The sequence below is a fragment of the Oncorhynchus clarkii genome, chromosome 5 (assembly GCF_045791955.1).
Source record: "Oncorhynchus clarkii lewisi isolate Uvic-CL-2024 chromosome 5, UVic_Ocla_1.0, whole genome shotgun sequence".
NCBI classification, from domain to species: Eukaryota; Metazoa; Chordata; class Actinopteri; order Salmoniformes; family Salmonidae; genus Oncorhynchus; species Oncorhynchus clarkii.
Genome location: NC_092151.1, coordinates 96,837,349 through 96,856,063, shown reverse-complemented (window position 1 = coordinate 96,856,063; position 18,715 = coordinate 96,837,349). Strand labels below are relative to the sequence as shown.

Below are 18,715 nucleotides of genomic sequence, written 5' to 3'. Positions count from 1 at the left end.
ACCTCAGATTTCCCACTTCCTTTTTGGATTTCTTCTCAGGTTTCTGCCTGCCATATGGGTTCTGCTATACTCACAGACATCATTCAAACAGTTTTAGAAACTTCAGAGTGTTTTCTATCCAAATATACTAATAATATGCATATATTAGCAACTGGGACTGAGGAGCAGGCCGTTTACTCTGGGCACCTCTGGGCACCTTTCATCCAAGCAACTCAATACTGCCACTGCAGCCTTAAGAAATTAACCCATACACTACCCTAACCCATACACTACCCTAACTCATACACTACCCTAACCCTAACCCATACACTACCCTAACCCATACACTACTCTAATCCTAACCCATACACTACCCTAACCCATACACTACCCTAACCCATACACTACCCTAATCCTAACCCATACACTACCCTAATCCTAACCCATACACTACCCCAACCCATACACTACCCTAACCCATACACTACCCTAACCCATACACTACCCTAATCCTAACCCATACACTACCCTAATCCTAACCCATACACTACCCCAACCCATACACTACCCTAACCCATACACTACCCTAATCCTAACCCATACACTACCCTAATCCTTACCCATACACAGTGGAGGGTAGAGCAGCCTGGTGGACAGTCAGTCAGACACAGTGGAGGGTAGAGACAGTCAGTCAGACACAGTGGAGGGTAGAGACAGTCAGTCAGACACAGTGGAGGGTAGAGCTGCCTGGTGGACAGTCAGTCAGACACAGTGGAGGGTAGAGACAGTCAGTCAGACACAGTGGAGGGTAGAGACAGTCAGTCAGACACAGTGGAGGGTAGAACGCCACAGTAGTGTGTGAACGTGATAATGGCTGTCAAAAACAGCATCACTGAGACTCCAGCCACTGTCACACTCAGTCATGGCCCCCTTGTCAAGGGTAGTGTAGTGACAGGACTAGTAGTGGTAGTGACAGGAGTAGTAGTGGTAGTGACAGGACTAGTAGTGGTAGTGACAGGACTAGTAGTGGTAGACTAGTGACAGGACAAGTAGTGGTAGTATAGTGACAGGACTAGTAGTGGAAGTATAGTGACAGGACTAGTAGTGGTAGTGATAGGACTAGTAGTGGTAGTATAGCGACAGGACTAGTAGTGGTAGTGACAGGATTAGTAGTGGTAGTGATAGGACTAGTAGTGGTAGTATAGTGACAGGACTAGTAGTGGTAGTGACAGGACTAGTAGTGGTAGTATAGTGACAGGACTAGTAGTGGTAGTGACAGGACTAGTAGTGATAGGACTAGTAGTGGTAGTATAGTGACAGGACTAGTAGTGGTAGTGACAGGACTAGTAGTGGTAGTGATAGGACTAGTAGTGGTAGTATAGCAACAGGACTACTAGTGGTAGTGACAGGACTAGTAGTGGTAGTATAGTGACAGGACTAGTAGTGATAGGACTAGTAGTGATAGTATAGTGACAGGACTAGTAGTGGAAGTATAGTGACAGGACTAGTAGTGGTAGTATAGTGACAGGGCTAGTAGTGGTAGTATAGTGACAGGACTAGTAGTGGTAGTGATAGGACTAGTAGTGGTAGTATAGTGACAGGACTAGTAGTGGTAGTATTGTGACAGGACTAGTAGTGGTAGTGTAGTGACAGGACTAGTAGTGGTAGTGTAGTGACAGGACTAGTTGTGGTAGTGACAGGACTAGTAGTGGTAGTATAGTGACAGAACTAGTAGTGGTAGTGACTGGACTAGTAGTGGTAGTATAGTGACAGGACTAGTAGTGACATGACTAGTAGTGGTAGTATAGTGACAGGACTAGTAGTGGTAGTGACAGGACTAGTAGTGATAGGACTAGTAGTGGTAGTATAGTGACAGGACTAGTAGTGGTAGTGACTGGACTAGTAGTGGTAGTATAGTGACAGGACTAGTGGTGGTAGTATAGTGACAGGACTAGTAGTGGTAGTGACAGGACAAGTAGTGGTAGTATAGTGACAGGACTAGTAGTGGTAGTGACAGGACTAGTAGTGGTAGTATAGTGACAGGACTAGTGGTGGTAGTATAGTGACAGGACTAGTAGTGGTAGTGTAGTGACAGGACTAGTAGTGGTAGTGACAGGACTAGTAGTGGTAGTATAGTGACAGGACTAGTAGTGGTAGTGTAGTAACAGGACTAGTAGTGGTAGTGTAGTGACAGGACTAGTAGTGGTAGTGTAGTGACAGGACTAGTAGTGGTAGTGACAGGACTAGTAGTGGTAGTGACAGGACTAGTAGTGGTAGTGTATTGACAGGACTAGTAGTGGTAGTGACAGGACTAGTAGTGGCAGTATAGTGACAGGACTAGTAGTGGTAGTATAGCGACAGGACTAGTAGTGGTAGTGACAGGACTAGTAGTGGTAGTGTAGTGACAGGACTAGTAGTGGTAGTGTAGTGACAGGACTAGTAGTGGTAGTGACAGGACTAGTAGTGGTAGTATAGTGACAGGACTAGTAGTGGTAGTGTAGTAACAGGACTACTAGTGGTAGTGACAGGACTAGTAGTGGTAGTATAGTGACAGGACTAGTAGTGGTAGTGATAGGACTAGTAGTGATAGTATAGTGACAGGACTAGTAGTGGAAGTATAGTGACAGGACTAGTAGTGGTAGTATAGTGACAGGGCTAGTAGTGGTAGTATAGTGACAGGACTAGTAGTGGTAGTGATAGGACTAGTAGTGGTAGTATAGTGACAGGACTAGTAGTGGTAGTATTGTGACAGGACTAGTAGTGGTAGTGGTAGTGACAGGACTAGTAGTGGTAGTGATAGGACTAGTAGTGGTAGTATAGCAACAGGACTACTAGTGGTAGTGACAGGACTAGTAGTGGTAGTATAGTGACAGGACTAGTAGTGGTAGTGATAGGACTAGTAGTGATAGTATAGTGACAGGACTAGTAGTGGAAGTATAGTGACAGGACTAGTAGTGGTAGTATAGTGACAGGGCTAGTAGTGGTAGTATAGTGACAGGACTAGTAGTGGTAGTGATAGGACTAGTAGTGGTAGTATAGTGACAGGACTAGTAGTGGTAGTATTGTGACAGGACTAGTAGTGGTAGTGTAGTGACAGGACTAGTAGTGGTAGTGTAGTGACAGGACTAGTTGTGGTAGTGACAGGACTAGTAGTGGTAGTATAGTGACAGGACTAGTAGTGGTAGTGACTGGCCTAGTAGTGGTAGTATAGTGACAGGACTAGTAGTGACATGACTAGTAGTGGTAGTATAGTGACAGGACTAGTAGTGGTAGTGACAGGACTAGTAGTGATAGGACTAGTAGTGGTAGTATAGTGACAGGACTAGTAGTGGTAGTGACTGGACTAGTAGTGGTAGTATAGTGACAGGACTAGTGGTGGTAGTATAGTGACAGGACTAGTAGTGGTAGTGACAGGACAAGTAGTGGTAGTATAGTGACAGGACTAGTAGTGGTAGTGACAGGACTAGTAGTGGTAGTATAGTGACAGGACTAGTGGTGGTAGTATAGTGACAGGACTAGTAGTGGTAGTGTAGTGACAGGACTAGTAGTGGTAGTGACAGGACTAGTAGTGGTAGTATAGTGACAGGACTAGTAGTGGTAGTGTAGTAACAGGACTAGTAGTGGTAGTGTAGTGACAGGACTAGTAGTGGTAGTGTAGTGACAGGACTAGTAGTGGTAGTGACAGGACTAGTAGTGGTAGTGACAGGACTAGTAGTGGTAGTGTATTGACAGGACTAGTAGTGGTAGTGACAGGACTAGTAGTGGCAGTATAGTGACAGGACTAGTAGTGGTAGTATAGCGACAGGACTAGTAGTGGTAGTGACAGGACTAGTAGTGGTAGTGTAGTGACAGGACTAGTAGTGGTAGTGTAGTGACAGGACTAGTAGTGGTAGTGACAGGACTAGTAGTGGTAGTATAGTGACAGGACTAGTAGTGGTAGTGTAGTAACAGGACTAGTAGTGGTAGTATAGTGACAGGACTAGTAGTGGTAGTGTAGTGACAGGACTAGTAGTGGTAGTGACAGGACTAGTAGTGGTAGTGACAGGACTAGTAGTGGTAGTGTATTGACAGGACTAGTAGTGGTAGTGACAGGACTAGTAGTGGCAGTATAGTGACAGGACTAGTAGTGGTAGTATAGCGACAGGACTAGTAGTGGTAGTGACAGGACTAGTAGTGGTAGTGTAGTGACAGGACTAGTAGTGGTAGTGTAGTGACAGGACAAGTAGTGGTAGTATAGTGACAGGACTAGTAGTGGTAGTATAGTGACAGGACTAGTCATGGTAGTATAGTGACAGGACTAGTAGTGGTAGTGATAGGACTAGTAGTGGTAGTATAGTGACAGGACTAGTAGTGGTAGTGTAGTGACAGGACTAGTTGTGGTAGTGACAGGACTAGTAGTGGTGGTATAGTGACATGACTAGTAGTGGTAGTGTAGTGACAGGACTGGTAGTGGTACTGACAGGACTAGTAGTGGTAGTATAGTGACAGGACTAGTAGTGGTAGTGACAGGACTAGTAGTGGTAGTATAGTGACAGGACTAGTAGTGGTAGTATAGTGACAGGACTAGTAGTGGTAGTGTAGTGACAGGACTAGTAGTGGTAGTGTAGTGACATGACTAGTTGTGGTAGTGACAGGACTAGTAGTGGTAGTATAGTGACAGGACTAGTGGTGGTAGTATAGTGACAGGACTAGTAGTGGTAGTGAAAGGACTAGTAGTGGTAGTATAGTGACAGGACTAGTAGTGGTAGTGACAGGACTAGTAGTGGTAGTATAGTGACAGGACTAGTGGTGGTAGTATAGTGACAGGACTAGTAGTGGTAGTGTAGTGACAGGACTAGTAGTGGTAGTATAGTGACAGGACTAGTAGTGGTAGTGTAGTGACAGGACTAGTAGTGGTAGTGACAGGACTAGTAGTGATAGTATAGTGACAGGACTAGTAGTGGAAGTATAGTGACAGGACTAGTAGTGGTAGTATAGTGACAGGGCTAGTAGTGGTAGTATAGTGACAGGACTAGTAGTGGTAGTGATAGGACTAGTAGTGGTAGTATAGTGACAGGACTAGTAGTGGTAGTATTGTGACAGGACTAGTAGTGGTAGTGTAGTGACAGGACTAGTAGTGGTAGTGTAGTGACAGGACTAGTTGTGGTAGTGACAGGACTAGTAGTGGTAGTATAGTGACAGGACTAGTAGTGGTAGTGACTGGACTAGTAGTGGTAGTATAGTGACAGGACTAGTAGTGACATGACTAGTAGTGGTAGTATAGTGAAAGGACTAGTAGTGGTAGTGACAGGACTAGTAGTGATAGGACTAGTAGTGGTAGTATAGTGACAGGACTAGTAGTGGTAGTGACTGGACTAGTAGTGGTAGTATAGTGACAGGACTAGTGGTGGTAGTATAGTGACAGGACTAGTAGTGGTAGTGACAGGACAAGTAGTGGTAGTATAGTGACAGGACTAGTAGTGGTAGTGACAGGACTAGTAGTGGTAGTATAGTGACAGGACTAGTGGTGGTAGTGTAGTGACAGGACTAGTAGTGGTAGTGTAGTGACAGGACTAGTAGTGGTAGTGACAGGACTAGTAGTGGTAGTATAGTGACAGGACTAGTAGTGGTAGTGTAGTAACAGGACTAGTAGTGGTAGTATAGTGACAGGACTAGTAGTGGTAGTGATAGGACTAGTAGTGGTAGTATAGCGACAGGACTAGTAGTGGTAGTGACAGGATTAGTAGTGGTAGTGATAGGACTAGTAGTGGTAGTATAGTGACAGGACTAGTAGTGGTAGTGACAGGACTAGTAGTGGTAGTATAGTGACAGGACTAGTAGTGGTAGTGACAGGACTAGTAGTGATAGGACTAGTAGTGGTAGTATAGTGACAGGACTAGTAGTGGTAGTGACAGGACTAGTAGTGGTAGTGATAGGACTAGTAGTGGTAGTATAGCAACAGGACTACTAGTGGTAGTGACAGGACTAGTAGTGGTAGTATAGTGACAGGACTAGTAGTGATAGGACTAGTAGTGATAGTATAGTGACAGGACTAGTAGTGGAAGTATAGTGACAGGACTAGTAGTGGTAGTATAGTGACAGGGCTAGTAGTGGTAGTATAGTGACAGGACTAGTAGTGGTAGTGATAGGACTAGTAGTGGTAGTATAGTGACAGGACTAGTAGTGGTAGTATTGTGACAGGACTAGTAGTGGTAGTGTAGTGACAGGACTAGTAGTGGTAGTGTAGTGACAGGACTAGTTGTGGTAGTGACAGGACTAGTAGTGGTAGTATAGTGACAGAACTAGTAGTGGTAGTGACTGGACTAGTAGTGGTAGTATAGTGACAGGACTAGTAGTGACATGACTAGTAGTGGTAGTATAGTGACAGGACTAGTAGTGGTAGTGACAGGACTAGTAGTGATAGGACTAGTAGTGGTAGTATAGTGACAGGACTAGTAGTGGTAGTGACTGGACTAGTAGTGGTAGTATAGTGACAGGACTAGTGGTGGTAGTATAGTGACAGGACTAGTAGTGGTAGTGACAGGACAAGTAGTGGTAGTATAGTGACAGGACTAGTAGTGGTAGTGACAGGACTAGTAGTGGTAGTATAGTGACAGGACTAGTGGTGGTAGTATAGTGACAGGACTAGTAGTGGTAGTGTAGTGACAGGACTAGTAGTGGTAGTGACAGGACTAGTAGTGGTAGTATAGTGACAGGACTAGTAGTGGTAGTGTAGTAACAGGACTAGTAGTGGTAGTGTAGTGACAGGACTAGTAGTGGTAGTGTAGTGACAGGACTAGTAGTGGTAGTGACAGGACTAGTAGTGGTAGTGACAGGACTAGTAGTGGTAGTGTATTGACAGGACTAGTAGTGGTAGTGACAGGACTAGTAGTGGCAGTATAGTGACAGGACTAGTAGTGGTAGTATAGCGACAGGACTAGTAGTGGTAGTGACAGGACTAGTAGTGGTAGTGTAGTGACAGGACTAGTAGTGGTAGTGTAGTGACAGGACTAGTAGTGGTAGTGACAGGACTAGTAGTGGTAGTATAGTGACAGGACTAGTAGTGGTAGTGTAGTAACAGGACTACTAGTGGTAGTGACAGGACTAGTAGTGGTAGTATAGTGACAGGACTAGTAGTGGTAGTGATAGGACTAGTAGTGATAGTATAGTGACAGGACTAGTAGTGGAAGTATAGTGACAGGACTAGTAGTGGTAGTATAGTGACAGGGCTAGTAGTGGTAGTATAGTGACAGGACTAGTAGTGGTAGTGATAGGACTAGTAGTGGTAGTATAGTGACAGGACTAGTAGTGGTAGTATTGTGACAGGACTAGTAGTGGTAGTGGTAGTGACAGGACTAGTAGTGGTAGTGATAGGACTAGTAGTGGTAGTATAGCAACAGGACTACTAGTGGTAGTGACAGGACTAGTAGTGGTAGTATAGTGACAGGACTAGTAGTGGTAGTGATAGGACTAGTAGTGATAGTATAGTGACAGGACTAGTAGTGGAAGTATAGTGACAGGACTAGTAGTGGTAGTATAGTGACAGGGCTAGTAGTGGTAGTGACAGGACAAGTAGTGGTAGTATAGTGACAGGACTAGTAGTGGTAGTGACAGGACTAGTAGTGGTAGTATAGTGACAGGACTAGTGGTGGTAGTATAGTGACAGGACTAGTAGTGGTAGTGTAGTGACAGGACTAGTAGTGGTAGTGACAGGACTAGTAGTGGTAGTATAGTGACAGGACTAGTAGTGGTAGTGTAGTAACAGGACTAGTAGTGGTAGTGTAGTGACAGGACTAGTAGTGGTAGTGTAGTGACAGGACTAGTAGTGGTAGTGACAGGACTAGTAGTGGTAGTGAGTGACAGGACTAGTAGTGGTAGTGTATTGACAGGACTAGTAGTGGTAGTGACAGGACTAGTAGTGGCAGTATAGTGACAGGACTAGTAGTGGTAGTATAGCGACAGGACTAGTAGTGGTAGTGACAGGACTAGTAGTGGTAGTGTAGTGACAGGACTAGTAGTGGTAGTGTAGTGACAGGACTAGTAGTGGTAGTGACAGGACTAGTAGTGGTAGTATAGTGACAGGACTAGTAGTGGTAGTGTAGTAACAGGACTAGTAGTGGTAGTATAGTGACAGGACTAGTAGTGGTAGTGTAGTGACAGGACTAGTAGTGGTAGTGACAGGACTAGTAGTGGTAGTGACAGGACTAGTAGTGGTAGTGTATTGACAGGACTAGTAGTGGTAGTGACAGGACTAGTAGTGGCAGTATAGTGACAGGACTAGTAGTGGTAGTATAGCGACAGGACTAGTAGTGGTAGTGACAGGACTAGTAGTGGTAGTGTAGTGACAGGACTAGTAGTGGTAGTGTAGTGACAGGACAAGTAGTGGTAGTATAGTGACAGGACTAGTAGTGGTAGTATAGTGACAGGACTAGTCATGGTAGTATAGTGACAGGACTAGTAGTGGTAGTGATAGGACTAGTAGTGGTAGTATAGTGACAGGACTAGTAGTGGTAGTGTAGTGACAGGACTAGTTGTGGTAGTGACAGGACTAGTAGTGGTGGTATAGTGACATGACTAGTAGTGGTAGTGTAGTGACAGGACTGGTAGTGGTACTGACAGGACTAGTAGTGGTAGTATAGTGACAGGACTAGTAGTGGTAGTGACAGGACTAGTAGTGGTAGTATAGTGACAGGACTAGTAGTGGTAGTATAGTGACAGGACTAGTAGTGGTAGTGTAGTGACAGGACTAGTAGTGGTAGTGTAGTGACATGACTAGTTGTGGTAGTGACAGGACTAGTAGTGGTAGTATAGTGACAGGACTAGTGGTGGTAGTATAGTGACAGGACTAGTAGTGGTAGTGAAAGGACTAGTAGTGGTAGTATAGTGACAGGACTAGTAGTGACAGGACTAGTAGTGGTAGTATAGTGACAGGACTAGTGGTGGTAGTATAGTGACAGGACTAGTAGTGGTAGTGTAGTGACAGGACTAGTAGTGGTAGTATAGTGACAGGACTAGTAGTGGTAGTGTAGTGACAGGACTAGTAGTGGTAGTGACAGGACTAGTAGTGATAGTATAGTGACAGGACTAGTAGTGGAAGTATAGTGACAGGACTAGTAGTGGTAGTATAGTGACAGGGCTAGTAGTGGTAGTATAGTGACAGGACTAGTAGTGGTAGTGATAGGACTAGTAGTGGTAGTATAGTGACAGGACTAGTAGTGGTAGTATTGTGACAGGACTAGTAGTGGTAGTGTAGTGACAGGACTAGTAGTGGTAGTGTAGTGACAGGACTAGTTGTGGTAGTGACAGGACTAGTAGTGGTAGTGACTGGACTAGTAGTGGTAGTATAGTGACAGGACTAGTAGTGACATGACTAGTAGTGGTAGTATAGTGAAAGGACTAGTAGTGGTAGTGACAGGACTAGTAGTGATAGGACTAGTAGTGGTAGTATAGTGACAGGACTAGTAGTGGTAGTGACTGGACTAGTAGTGGTAGTATAGTGACAGGACTAGTGGTGGTAGTATAGTGACAGGACTAGTAGTGGTAGTGACAGGACAAGTAGTGGTAGTATAGTGACAGGACTAGTAGTGGTAGTGACAGGACTAGTAGTGGTAGTATAGTGACAGGACTAGTGGTGGTAGTGTAGTGACAGGACTAGTAGTGGTAGTGTAGTGACAGGACTAGTAGTGGTAGTGACAGGACTAGTAGTGGTAATATAGTGACAGGACTAGTAGTGGTAGTGTAGTAACAGGACTAGTAGTGGTAGTATAGTGACAGGACTAGTAGTGGTAGTGTAGTGACAGGACTAGTAGTGGTAGTGACAGGACTAGTAGTGGTAGTGACAGGACTAGTAGTGGTAGTGTATTGACAGGACTAGTAGTGGTAGTGACAGGACTAGTAGTGGCAGTATAGTGACAGGACTAGTAGTGGTAGTATAGCGACAGGACTAGTAGTGGTAGTGACAGGACTAGTAGTGGTAGTGTAGTGACAGGACTAGTAGTGGTAGTGTAGTGACAGGACAAGTAGTGGTAGTATAGTGACAGGACTAGTAGTGGTAGTATAGTGACAGGACTAGTCGTGGTAGTATAGTGACAGGACTAGTAGTGGTAGTGATAGGACTAGTAGTGGTAGTATAGTGACAGGACTAGTAGTGGTAGTGTAGTGACAGGACTAGTTGTGGTAGTGACAGGACTAGTAGTGGTGGTATAGTGACATGACTAGTAGTGGTAGTGTAGTGACAGGACTGGTAGTGGTACTGACAGGACTAGTAGTGGTAGTATAGTGACAGGACTAGTAGTGGTAGTATAGTGACAGGACTAGTAGTGGTAGTGTAGTGACAGGACTAGTAGTGGTAGTGTAGTGACATGACTAGTTGTGGTAGTGACAGGACTAGTAGTGGTAGTATAGTGACAGGACTAGTGGTGGTAGTATAGTGACAGGACTAGTAGTGGTAGTGAAAGGACTAGTAGTGGTAGTATAGTGACAGGACTAGTAGTGGTAGTGACAGGACTAGTAGTGGTAGTATAGTGACAGGACTAGTGGTGGTAGTATAGTGACAGGACTAGTAGTGGTAGTGTAGTGACAGGACTAGTAGTGGTAGTATAGTAACAGGACTAGTAGTGGTAGTATAGTGACAGGACTAGTGGTGGTAGAGACAGGACTAGTAGTGGTAGTAACAGGACTAGTAGTGGTAGTATAGTTACAGGACTAGTATTGGTAGTTTAGTTACAGGACGAGTGTGGTAGTATAGTTACAGGACTAGTATTGGTAGTATAGTTACAGGACTAGTATTGGTAGTATAGTTACAGGACTAGTGGTGGTAGTGACAGGACTAGTAGTGGTAGTAACAGGACTAGTTGTGGTAGTATAGTTACAGGACTAGTAGTGGTAGTATAGTGACAGGACTAGTGGTGGTAGTATAGTGACAGGACTAGTAGTGGTAGTGTAGTGACAGGACTAGTAGTGGTAGTGACATGACTAGTAGTGGTAGTATAGTGACAGGACTAGTAGTGGTAGTATAGTGACAGGACTAGTAGAGGTAGTAACAGGACTAGTAGTGGTAGTATAGTGACAGGACTAGTAGTGGTAGTGTAGTGACAGGACTAGTAGAGGTAGTGACAGGACTAGTAGTGGTAGTATAGTGACAGGACTAGTTGTGGTAGTATAGTTACAGGACTAGTAGTGGTAGTATAGTGACAGGACTAGTGGTGGTAGTATAGTGACAGGACTAGTAGTGGTAGTGTAGTGACAGGACTAGTAGTGGTAGTGACATGACTAGTAGTGGTAGTATAGTGACAGGACTAGTAGTGGTAGTGACAGGACTGGTAGTGGTAGTATAGTTACAGGACTAGTATTGGTAGTATAGTTACAGGACTAGTATTGGTAGTATAGTTACAGGACTAGTGGTGGTAGTGACAGGACTAGTAGTGGTAGTAACAGGACTAGTTGTGGTAGTATAGTTACACGACTAGTAGTGGTAGTATAGTGACAGGACTAGTGGTGGTAGTATAGTGACAGGACTAGTAGTGGTAGTGACAGGACTAGTTGTGGTAGTGACAGGACTAGTAGTGGTAGTATAGTGACAGGACTAGTAGTGGTAGTGTAGTAACAGGACTAGTAGTGGTAGTGTAGTGACAGGACTAGTAGTGGTAGTATAGTGACAGGACTAGTAGCGGTAGTATAGTGACAGGACTAGTAGTGGTAGTATAGTAACAGGACTAGTAGTGGTAGTATAGTGACAGGACTAGTGGTGGTAGTAACAGGACTAGTTGTGGTAGTATAGTTACAGGACTAGTATTGGTAGTATAGTTACAGGACTAGTGTGGTAGTATAGTTACAGGACTAGTATTGGTAGTATAGTTACAGGACTAGTATTGGTAGTATAGTTACAGGACTAGTGGTGGTAGTGACAGGACTAGTAGTGGTAGTAACAGGACTAGTTGTGGTAGTATAGTTACAGGACTAGTGGTGGTAGTATAGTTACAGGACTAGTGGTGGTAGTATAGTTACAGGACTAGTGGTGGTAGTATAGTTACAGGACTAGTAGTGGTAGTATAGTTACAGGAGTAGTAGTGGTAGTAACAGGACTAGTAGTGGTAGTATAGTGACAGGACTAGTAGTGGTAGTATAGTGACAGGACTAGTAGAGGTAGTAACAGGACTAGTAGTGGTAGTATAGTGACAGGACTAGTAGTGGTAGTGTAGTGACAGGACTAGTAGAGGTAGTGACAGGACTAGTAGTGGTAGTATAGTGACAGGACTAGTAGTGGTAGTGTAGTGACAGGACTAGTAGAGGTAGTGACAGGACTAGTAGTGGTAGTATAGTGACAGGACTAGTAGTGGTAGTAACAGGACTAGTAGTGGTAGTATAGTGACAGGACTAGTAGTGATAGTATAGTGACAGGACTAGTAGTGGTAGTAACTGGACTAGTTGTGGTGGTGTAGTGACTGGACAGGTGCCTCTCAGGTTCTCTCAGGGGCCCAACACAGTAATGACTTGAAACAGCTTCACAGCTTGAGTTAGATGAGTTATACAGGCCAGATGAGGCTCTGAGCACATCCATCACCGTGTCTGCTGGTTATCAACAACAACAGACCTACCGCTGCCTCATACAAACCGGACAGCAGATCATCTGAAAACAGCAACACAGGGAGAAGACCAACTAACAGGATGCTCTGAGTGAACATTCTATTTCGTTCAGTCAAAACATCTAGATGTTGATAGACCTGTCAGTACTTTTCAGTGACATGTATTATTGTGTGTTTGCGTTCCCTAGAGCTGAGGCATGAAATCCGTGTATGGAGGCAGACGGCCCAGCGTATTAGCCCGGCCAGCAGAGAGGAGACAGCTGTCAAGTGTCTACTGATGCAGAAGGTTCTCAACCTGGAGAGCGTGCTCCGCAAGCAACTCAAAACCTTCCAGAGGTACAGACAGGGCTTTCTGGGCAACTCAATACCTTCCACTGACAGACAGGGCTTTCTAATCAACTCAAAACCTTCCAGAGGTACAGACAGGGCTTTCTGGGCAACTCAAACCCTTCCAGTGACAGACAGGGCTTTCTAATCAACTCAAAACCTTCCAGACGTACAGACAGGGCTTCCTAATCAACTCAAAACCTTCCAGAGGTACAGACCAGGCTTTCTAATCAACTCAAAACCTTCCAGAGGTACAGACAGGGCTTTCTGGGCAATTCAAAACCTTCCAGTGACAGACAGGGCTTTCTAAGAAACTCAATCCCTTCCAGATGTACAGACAGGGCTTTCTAGGAAACTCAATCCCTTCCAGAGGTACAGACATGGCTTTCTAGGAAACTCAAAACCTTCCAGAGTTACAGACAGGGCTTTCTAGGCTACTCAAACCCTTCCAGTGGTACAGGCAGGGCTTTCTAAGCAATAGCGTGCCCAGGTACACTGTACTAACTGAGTGGATGGTTAATTAAAAGCAGATTTGACTTTCATTCATTTTGTCACGTAGTCTCATTAAAATAAAATAAATATTTTCAAAGAGAGAGAAGTTTGATGGATCAGAGGATCTGTCTGTCTCTCTGTCTCTCTCTCTCTCTCTCTCTCTCTCTCTCTCTCTCTCCCTCTCTCTCTGCCTCTCTTTCTTTCTCTCTCTCTCTCTCTCTCTTCCCCCCCTCTCTCTCTCTCTCTGTCTCTCTCTCCCCCCCCCCCCTCTCTCTCTCTCTGTCTCTCTCTTCCCCCCCCCTCTCTCTCTCTCTGTCTCTCTGTTCCCCCCCTCTCTCTCTCTCTCTTTTTTTTAAAATTAATTTCAATTTGCTTTATTGGCATGACGTAACAATGTACATATTGCCAAAGCTTTACTTTGGATATTTATAATATGAAAATAATAAGAATCAAAATGGTCAACGGGACAACAGTAACAACAATAACCAAGGGTCACAATAACCAGACATTGGACAATAACAATACTGTCACCAGAGAGGTCTTTGAAACCTTGAATAAGGGTTTCAAATAAGGCGAAATTACACACTCTAATTGTTTTATATTTTTTACATTTTGTCAGGAAATGCAGCTCTATCTCAGGTTGCTGTGGTGCAGTGGTTGTACAGCCTTTCCTCTACAGGGAGCCAGGTTCTGCTGTGGTGCAGTGGTTGTACAGCCTTTCCTCTACAGGGAGCCAGGTTCTGCTGTGGTGCAGTGGTTGCACAGCCTTTCCTCTACAGGGAGCCAGGTTCTGCTGTGGTGCAGTGGTTGTACAGCCTTTCCTCTACAGGGAGCCAGGTTCTGCTGTTGTGCAGTGGTTGCACAGCCTTTCCTCTACAGGGAGCCATGTTCTGCTGTTGTGCAGTGGTTGCACAGCCTTTCCTCTACAGGGAGCCAGGTTCTGCTGTGGTGCAGTGGTTGCACAGCCTTTCCTCTACAGGGAGCCAGGTTCTGCTGTGGTGCAGTGGTTGCACAGCCTTTCCTCTACAGGGAGCCATGTTCTGCTGTTGTGCAGTGGTTGTACAGCCTTTCCTCTACAGGGAGCCAGGTTCTGCTGTGGTGCAGTGGTTGCACAGCCTTTCCTCTACAGGGAGCCATGTTCTGCTGTTGTGCAGTGGTTGTACAGCCTTTCCTCTACAGGGAGACAGGTTCTGCAGTGGTGCAGTGGTTGCACAGCCTTTCCTCTACAGGGAGCCATGTTCTGCTGTTGTGCAGTGGTTGCACAGCCTTTCCTCTACAGGGAGACAGGTTTCCCTGTGTCTACCCTTCTCAATGGCAAGGCTGTGCTCACTGAGCCTGTACTTCGTCAAGGTTTTTCTAAGGCTTTGATCAGTAACCATGGTCAAATATTTAGCCACGGTGTTCTGTCGATTTAGGGCCAGATAGCACTGCATTTTGCTTTGTGTTTGTGTTTCCCAATAAGTAATGTAGTTTTGTTTTGACTGTGATGTAATTTGGTTTATCCTGATTGATTGGAAGTTCTGGTCCTGAGGCTTCAGTGTGTTAGTACATGTTTTAGTACATTTGTGTGTTAGAAACATATTTACCTCTCTGTCTCTGTCTCTGTGTCTGTCTGTCTGTCTGTCTGTCTGTCTGTCTGTATTTCTTTCTTTCTTTCTTTCTTTTCCAGACAGATTTCTCAGGAAGATAAGAACTGGGAGAATAACATTCAGGAGTTGCATAAAAAGGTAACATAACAGTCACTAAATCATATAATCTATATGTCTATATCTATATCAAATGGAGCCACTCCATAATCTACCATGAGTGCTCAGTTTCGATTAGATCTGGTCACTGAGGCGCACGGACGGACGCACGCACACACACACACACAAGAATACTGAAAAGTACTGACAGGTCTATCAACATCTAGATGTTTTGACTGAACGAAATAGTATGTTCACTCAGAGCATCCTGTTAGTTGGTCTTCTCCCTGTGTTGCTGTTTTTAGATGATCTGCTGTCCGGTTTGTATGAGGCAGCGGTAGGTCTGTTGTTGTTGATAACCAGTAGACACGGTGATGGATGTGCTCAGAGCCTCATCTGGCCTGTATAACTCATCTAACTCAAGCTGTGAAGCTGTTTCAAGTCATTACTGTGTTGGGCCCCTGAGAGAACCTGAGAGGCACCTGTCCAGTCACTACACCACCACAACTAGTCCAGTTACTACCACTACTAGTCCTGTCACTATACTACCACTACTAGTCCTGTCACTATACTACCACTACTAGTCCTGTCACTATACTACCACTACTAGTCCTGTCACTACACTACCACTACTAGTCCTGTCACTACCACCACTAGTCCAGTTACTACCACTACTAGTCCTGTCACTATACTACCACTACTAGTCCTGTCACTATACTACCACTACTAGTCCTGTCACTATACTACCACTACTAGTCCTGTCACTAAACTACCACTACTAGTCCTGTCACTATACTACCACTACTAGTCCTGTTACTACCACTACTAGTCCTGTCACTATACTACCACTACTAGTCCTGTCACTATACTACCACAACTAGTCCTGTCACTATACTACCACTACTAGTCCTGTTACTACCACTACTAGTCCTGTCTCTATACTACCACTACTAGTCCTGTCACTACACCACCACAACTAGTCCAGTTACTACCACTACTAGTCCTGTCACTATACTACCATTACTAGTCATGTTACTACCACTACTAGTCCTGTCACTATACAACCACTACTAGTCCTGTAACTATACTACCACCACTAGTCCTGTAACAACTAGTCCAGTTACTACCACTACTAGTCCTGTCACTATACTACCACTACTAGTCCTGTCACTACCTCTACTAGTCCTGTCACTACACTACCACTACTAGTCCTGTCACTACCACTACTAGTCCTGTCACTATACTACCACTACTAGTCATGTCACTATACAACCACTACTAGTCCAGTCACTACACCACCACAACTAGTCCAGTTACTACCACTACTAGTCCTGTCACTATACTACCACTACTAGTCCTGTTACTACCACTACTAGTCCTGCCACTATACAACCACTACTAGTCCTGTAACTATACTACCACCACTAGTCCTGTAACTATACTACCATCACTAGTCCTGTAACTATACTACCACTACTAGTCCTGTAACTATACTCCCACAACTAGTCATGTTACTACCACTACTAGTCCTGTCACTACCACCACTAGTCCTGTAACTATACTACCACTACTAGTCCTGTAACTATACTACCACTACTAGTCCTGTCACTATACTACCACTACTAGTCCTGTTACTACCACTACTAGTCCTGTCACTATACTACCACTACTAGTCTTGTCACTATACTACCACTACTAGTCCTGTTACTACCACTACTAGTCCTGTCACTACACTACCACTACTAGTCCTGTCACTACCACTACTAGTCCTGTCACTACCACAACTAGTCCTGTTACTACCACTACTAGTCCTGTCACTATACTACCACTACTAGTCACTATACTACCACTACTAGTCCTGTCACTACCACTACTAGTCCTGTCACTATACTACCACCACTAGTCCAGTTACTACCACTACTAGTCCTGTCACTATACTACCACCAATAGTCCTGTTACTACCACTACTAGTCCAGTTACTATACTACCACTACTAGTCCTGTTACTACACCACCACAACTAGTCCTGCCACTATACTACCACCACTAGTCCAGTTACTACCACCACTAGTCCTGTCACTATACTACCACCACTAGTCCTGTTACTACCACCACTAGTCCAGTTACTACCACCACTAGTCCAGTTACTACCACCACTAGTCCTGTTACTACCACCACTAGTCCAGCTACTACCACTACTAGTCCAGTTACTACCACCACTAGTCCAGTTACTACCACTACTAGTCCTGTCACTATACTACCACCACTAGTCCAGTTACTACCACTACTAGTCCAGTTACTCCCACCACTAGTCCAGTTACTACCACCACTAGTCCTGTTACTACCACCACTAGTCCAGTTACTACCACTACTAGTCCTGTCACTATACTACCACCACTAGTCCAGTTACTACCACCACTAGTCCAGTTACTACCACTACTAGTCCAGTTACTACCACTACTAGTCCTGTCACTATACTACCACCACTAGTCCTGTTACTACCACTACTAGTCCTGTTACCACCACAACTAGTCCAGTTACTACCACTACTAGTCCTGTCACTATACTGCCACTACTAGTCCTGTTACTACACCACCACAACTAGTCCAGTTACTACCACTACTAGTCCTGTCACTATACTACCACTACTAGTCCTGTTACTACCACTACTAGTCCTGTCACTACCACCACTAGTCCAGTTACTACCACTACTAGTCCTGTCACCACCACAACGAGTCCAGTTACTACCAGTACTAGTCCTATAACTACTACTATTACAGACAGCGTCCAAATAAAATGTATTCTTCTTCTCTCCTAACAGAACAGAATAACACTCTTCTTCTCTCCTAACAGAACAGAATAACACTCTTCTTCTCTCCTAACAGAACAGAATAACACTCTTCTTCTCTCCTAACAGAACAGAATAACACTCTTCTTCTCTCCTAACAGAACAGAATACCACTCTTCTTCTCTCCTAACAGAACAGAATAACACTCTTCTTCTCTCCTAACAGAACAGAATAACACTCTTCTTCTCTCCTAACAGAACAGAATAACACTCTTCTTGTCTCCTAACATAACAGAATAACACTCTTCTTCTCTCCTAACAGAACAGAATAACACTCTTCTTGTCTCCTAACAGAACAGAATAACACTCTTCTTCTCTCCTAACAGAACAGAATAACACTCTTCTTCTCTCCTAACAGAACAGAATAACACTCTTCTTCTCTCCTAACAGAACAGAATACCACTCTTCTTCTCTCCTAACAGAACAGAATAACACTCTTCTTCTCTCCTAACAGAACAGAATAACACTCTTCTTCTCTCCTAACAGAACAGAATAACACTCTTCTTCTCTCCTAACAGAACAGAATAACAGACCGAGTACTCCTGGTGAAGTGTATATCTGTGCTGGGGGTCGTCATCTTCATGTTCTTCCTGAACTCCTTTGTTCCCAGCATTCATCTGGAGCTGGGTAAGCTGCTGTAATGTCTCTTTAAAACACTGGTACGCGTCCCTAAAGACAACCTATTCTCTGTGAAGTGCACTACTTTGGGCCCTGGTCAAAAAGTAATACACTACATAATGGTGAATAGGATGCCATTTTAGATACAGCCTGGTAACGAATGACTAAGAAGAAGTGTGTTGTTTTCACTGGCTTGACGACTAGT

At 44.4% G+C, this 18,715-nt stretch overlaps 1 protein-coding gene across 1 annotated transcript in view; it reads left to right on the top strand.

The window, feature by feature from the left end:
* The window catches only part of LOC139410298 (oculocutaneous albinism II), a 193,483-nt gene that overhangs the window by 125,141 nt on the left and 49,627 nt on the right, over nt 1-18,715 (top strand). Inside the window, exons 16-18 of the mRNA XM_071155788.1 lie at nt 12,731-12,878; nt 15,031-15,088; nt 18,411-18,519. Of these exons, the coding sequence (XP_071011889.1) occupies nt 12,731-12,878; nt 15,031-15,088; nt 18,411-18,519 (315 nt within the window). The remainder of the gene's footprint in view (nt 1-12,730; nt 12,879-15,030; nt 15,089-18,410; nt 18,520-18,715) is intronic.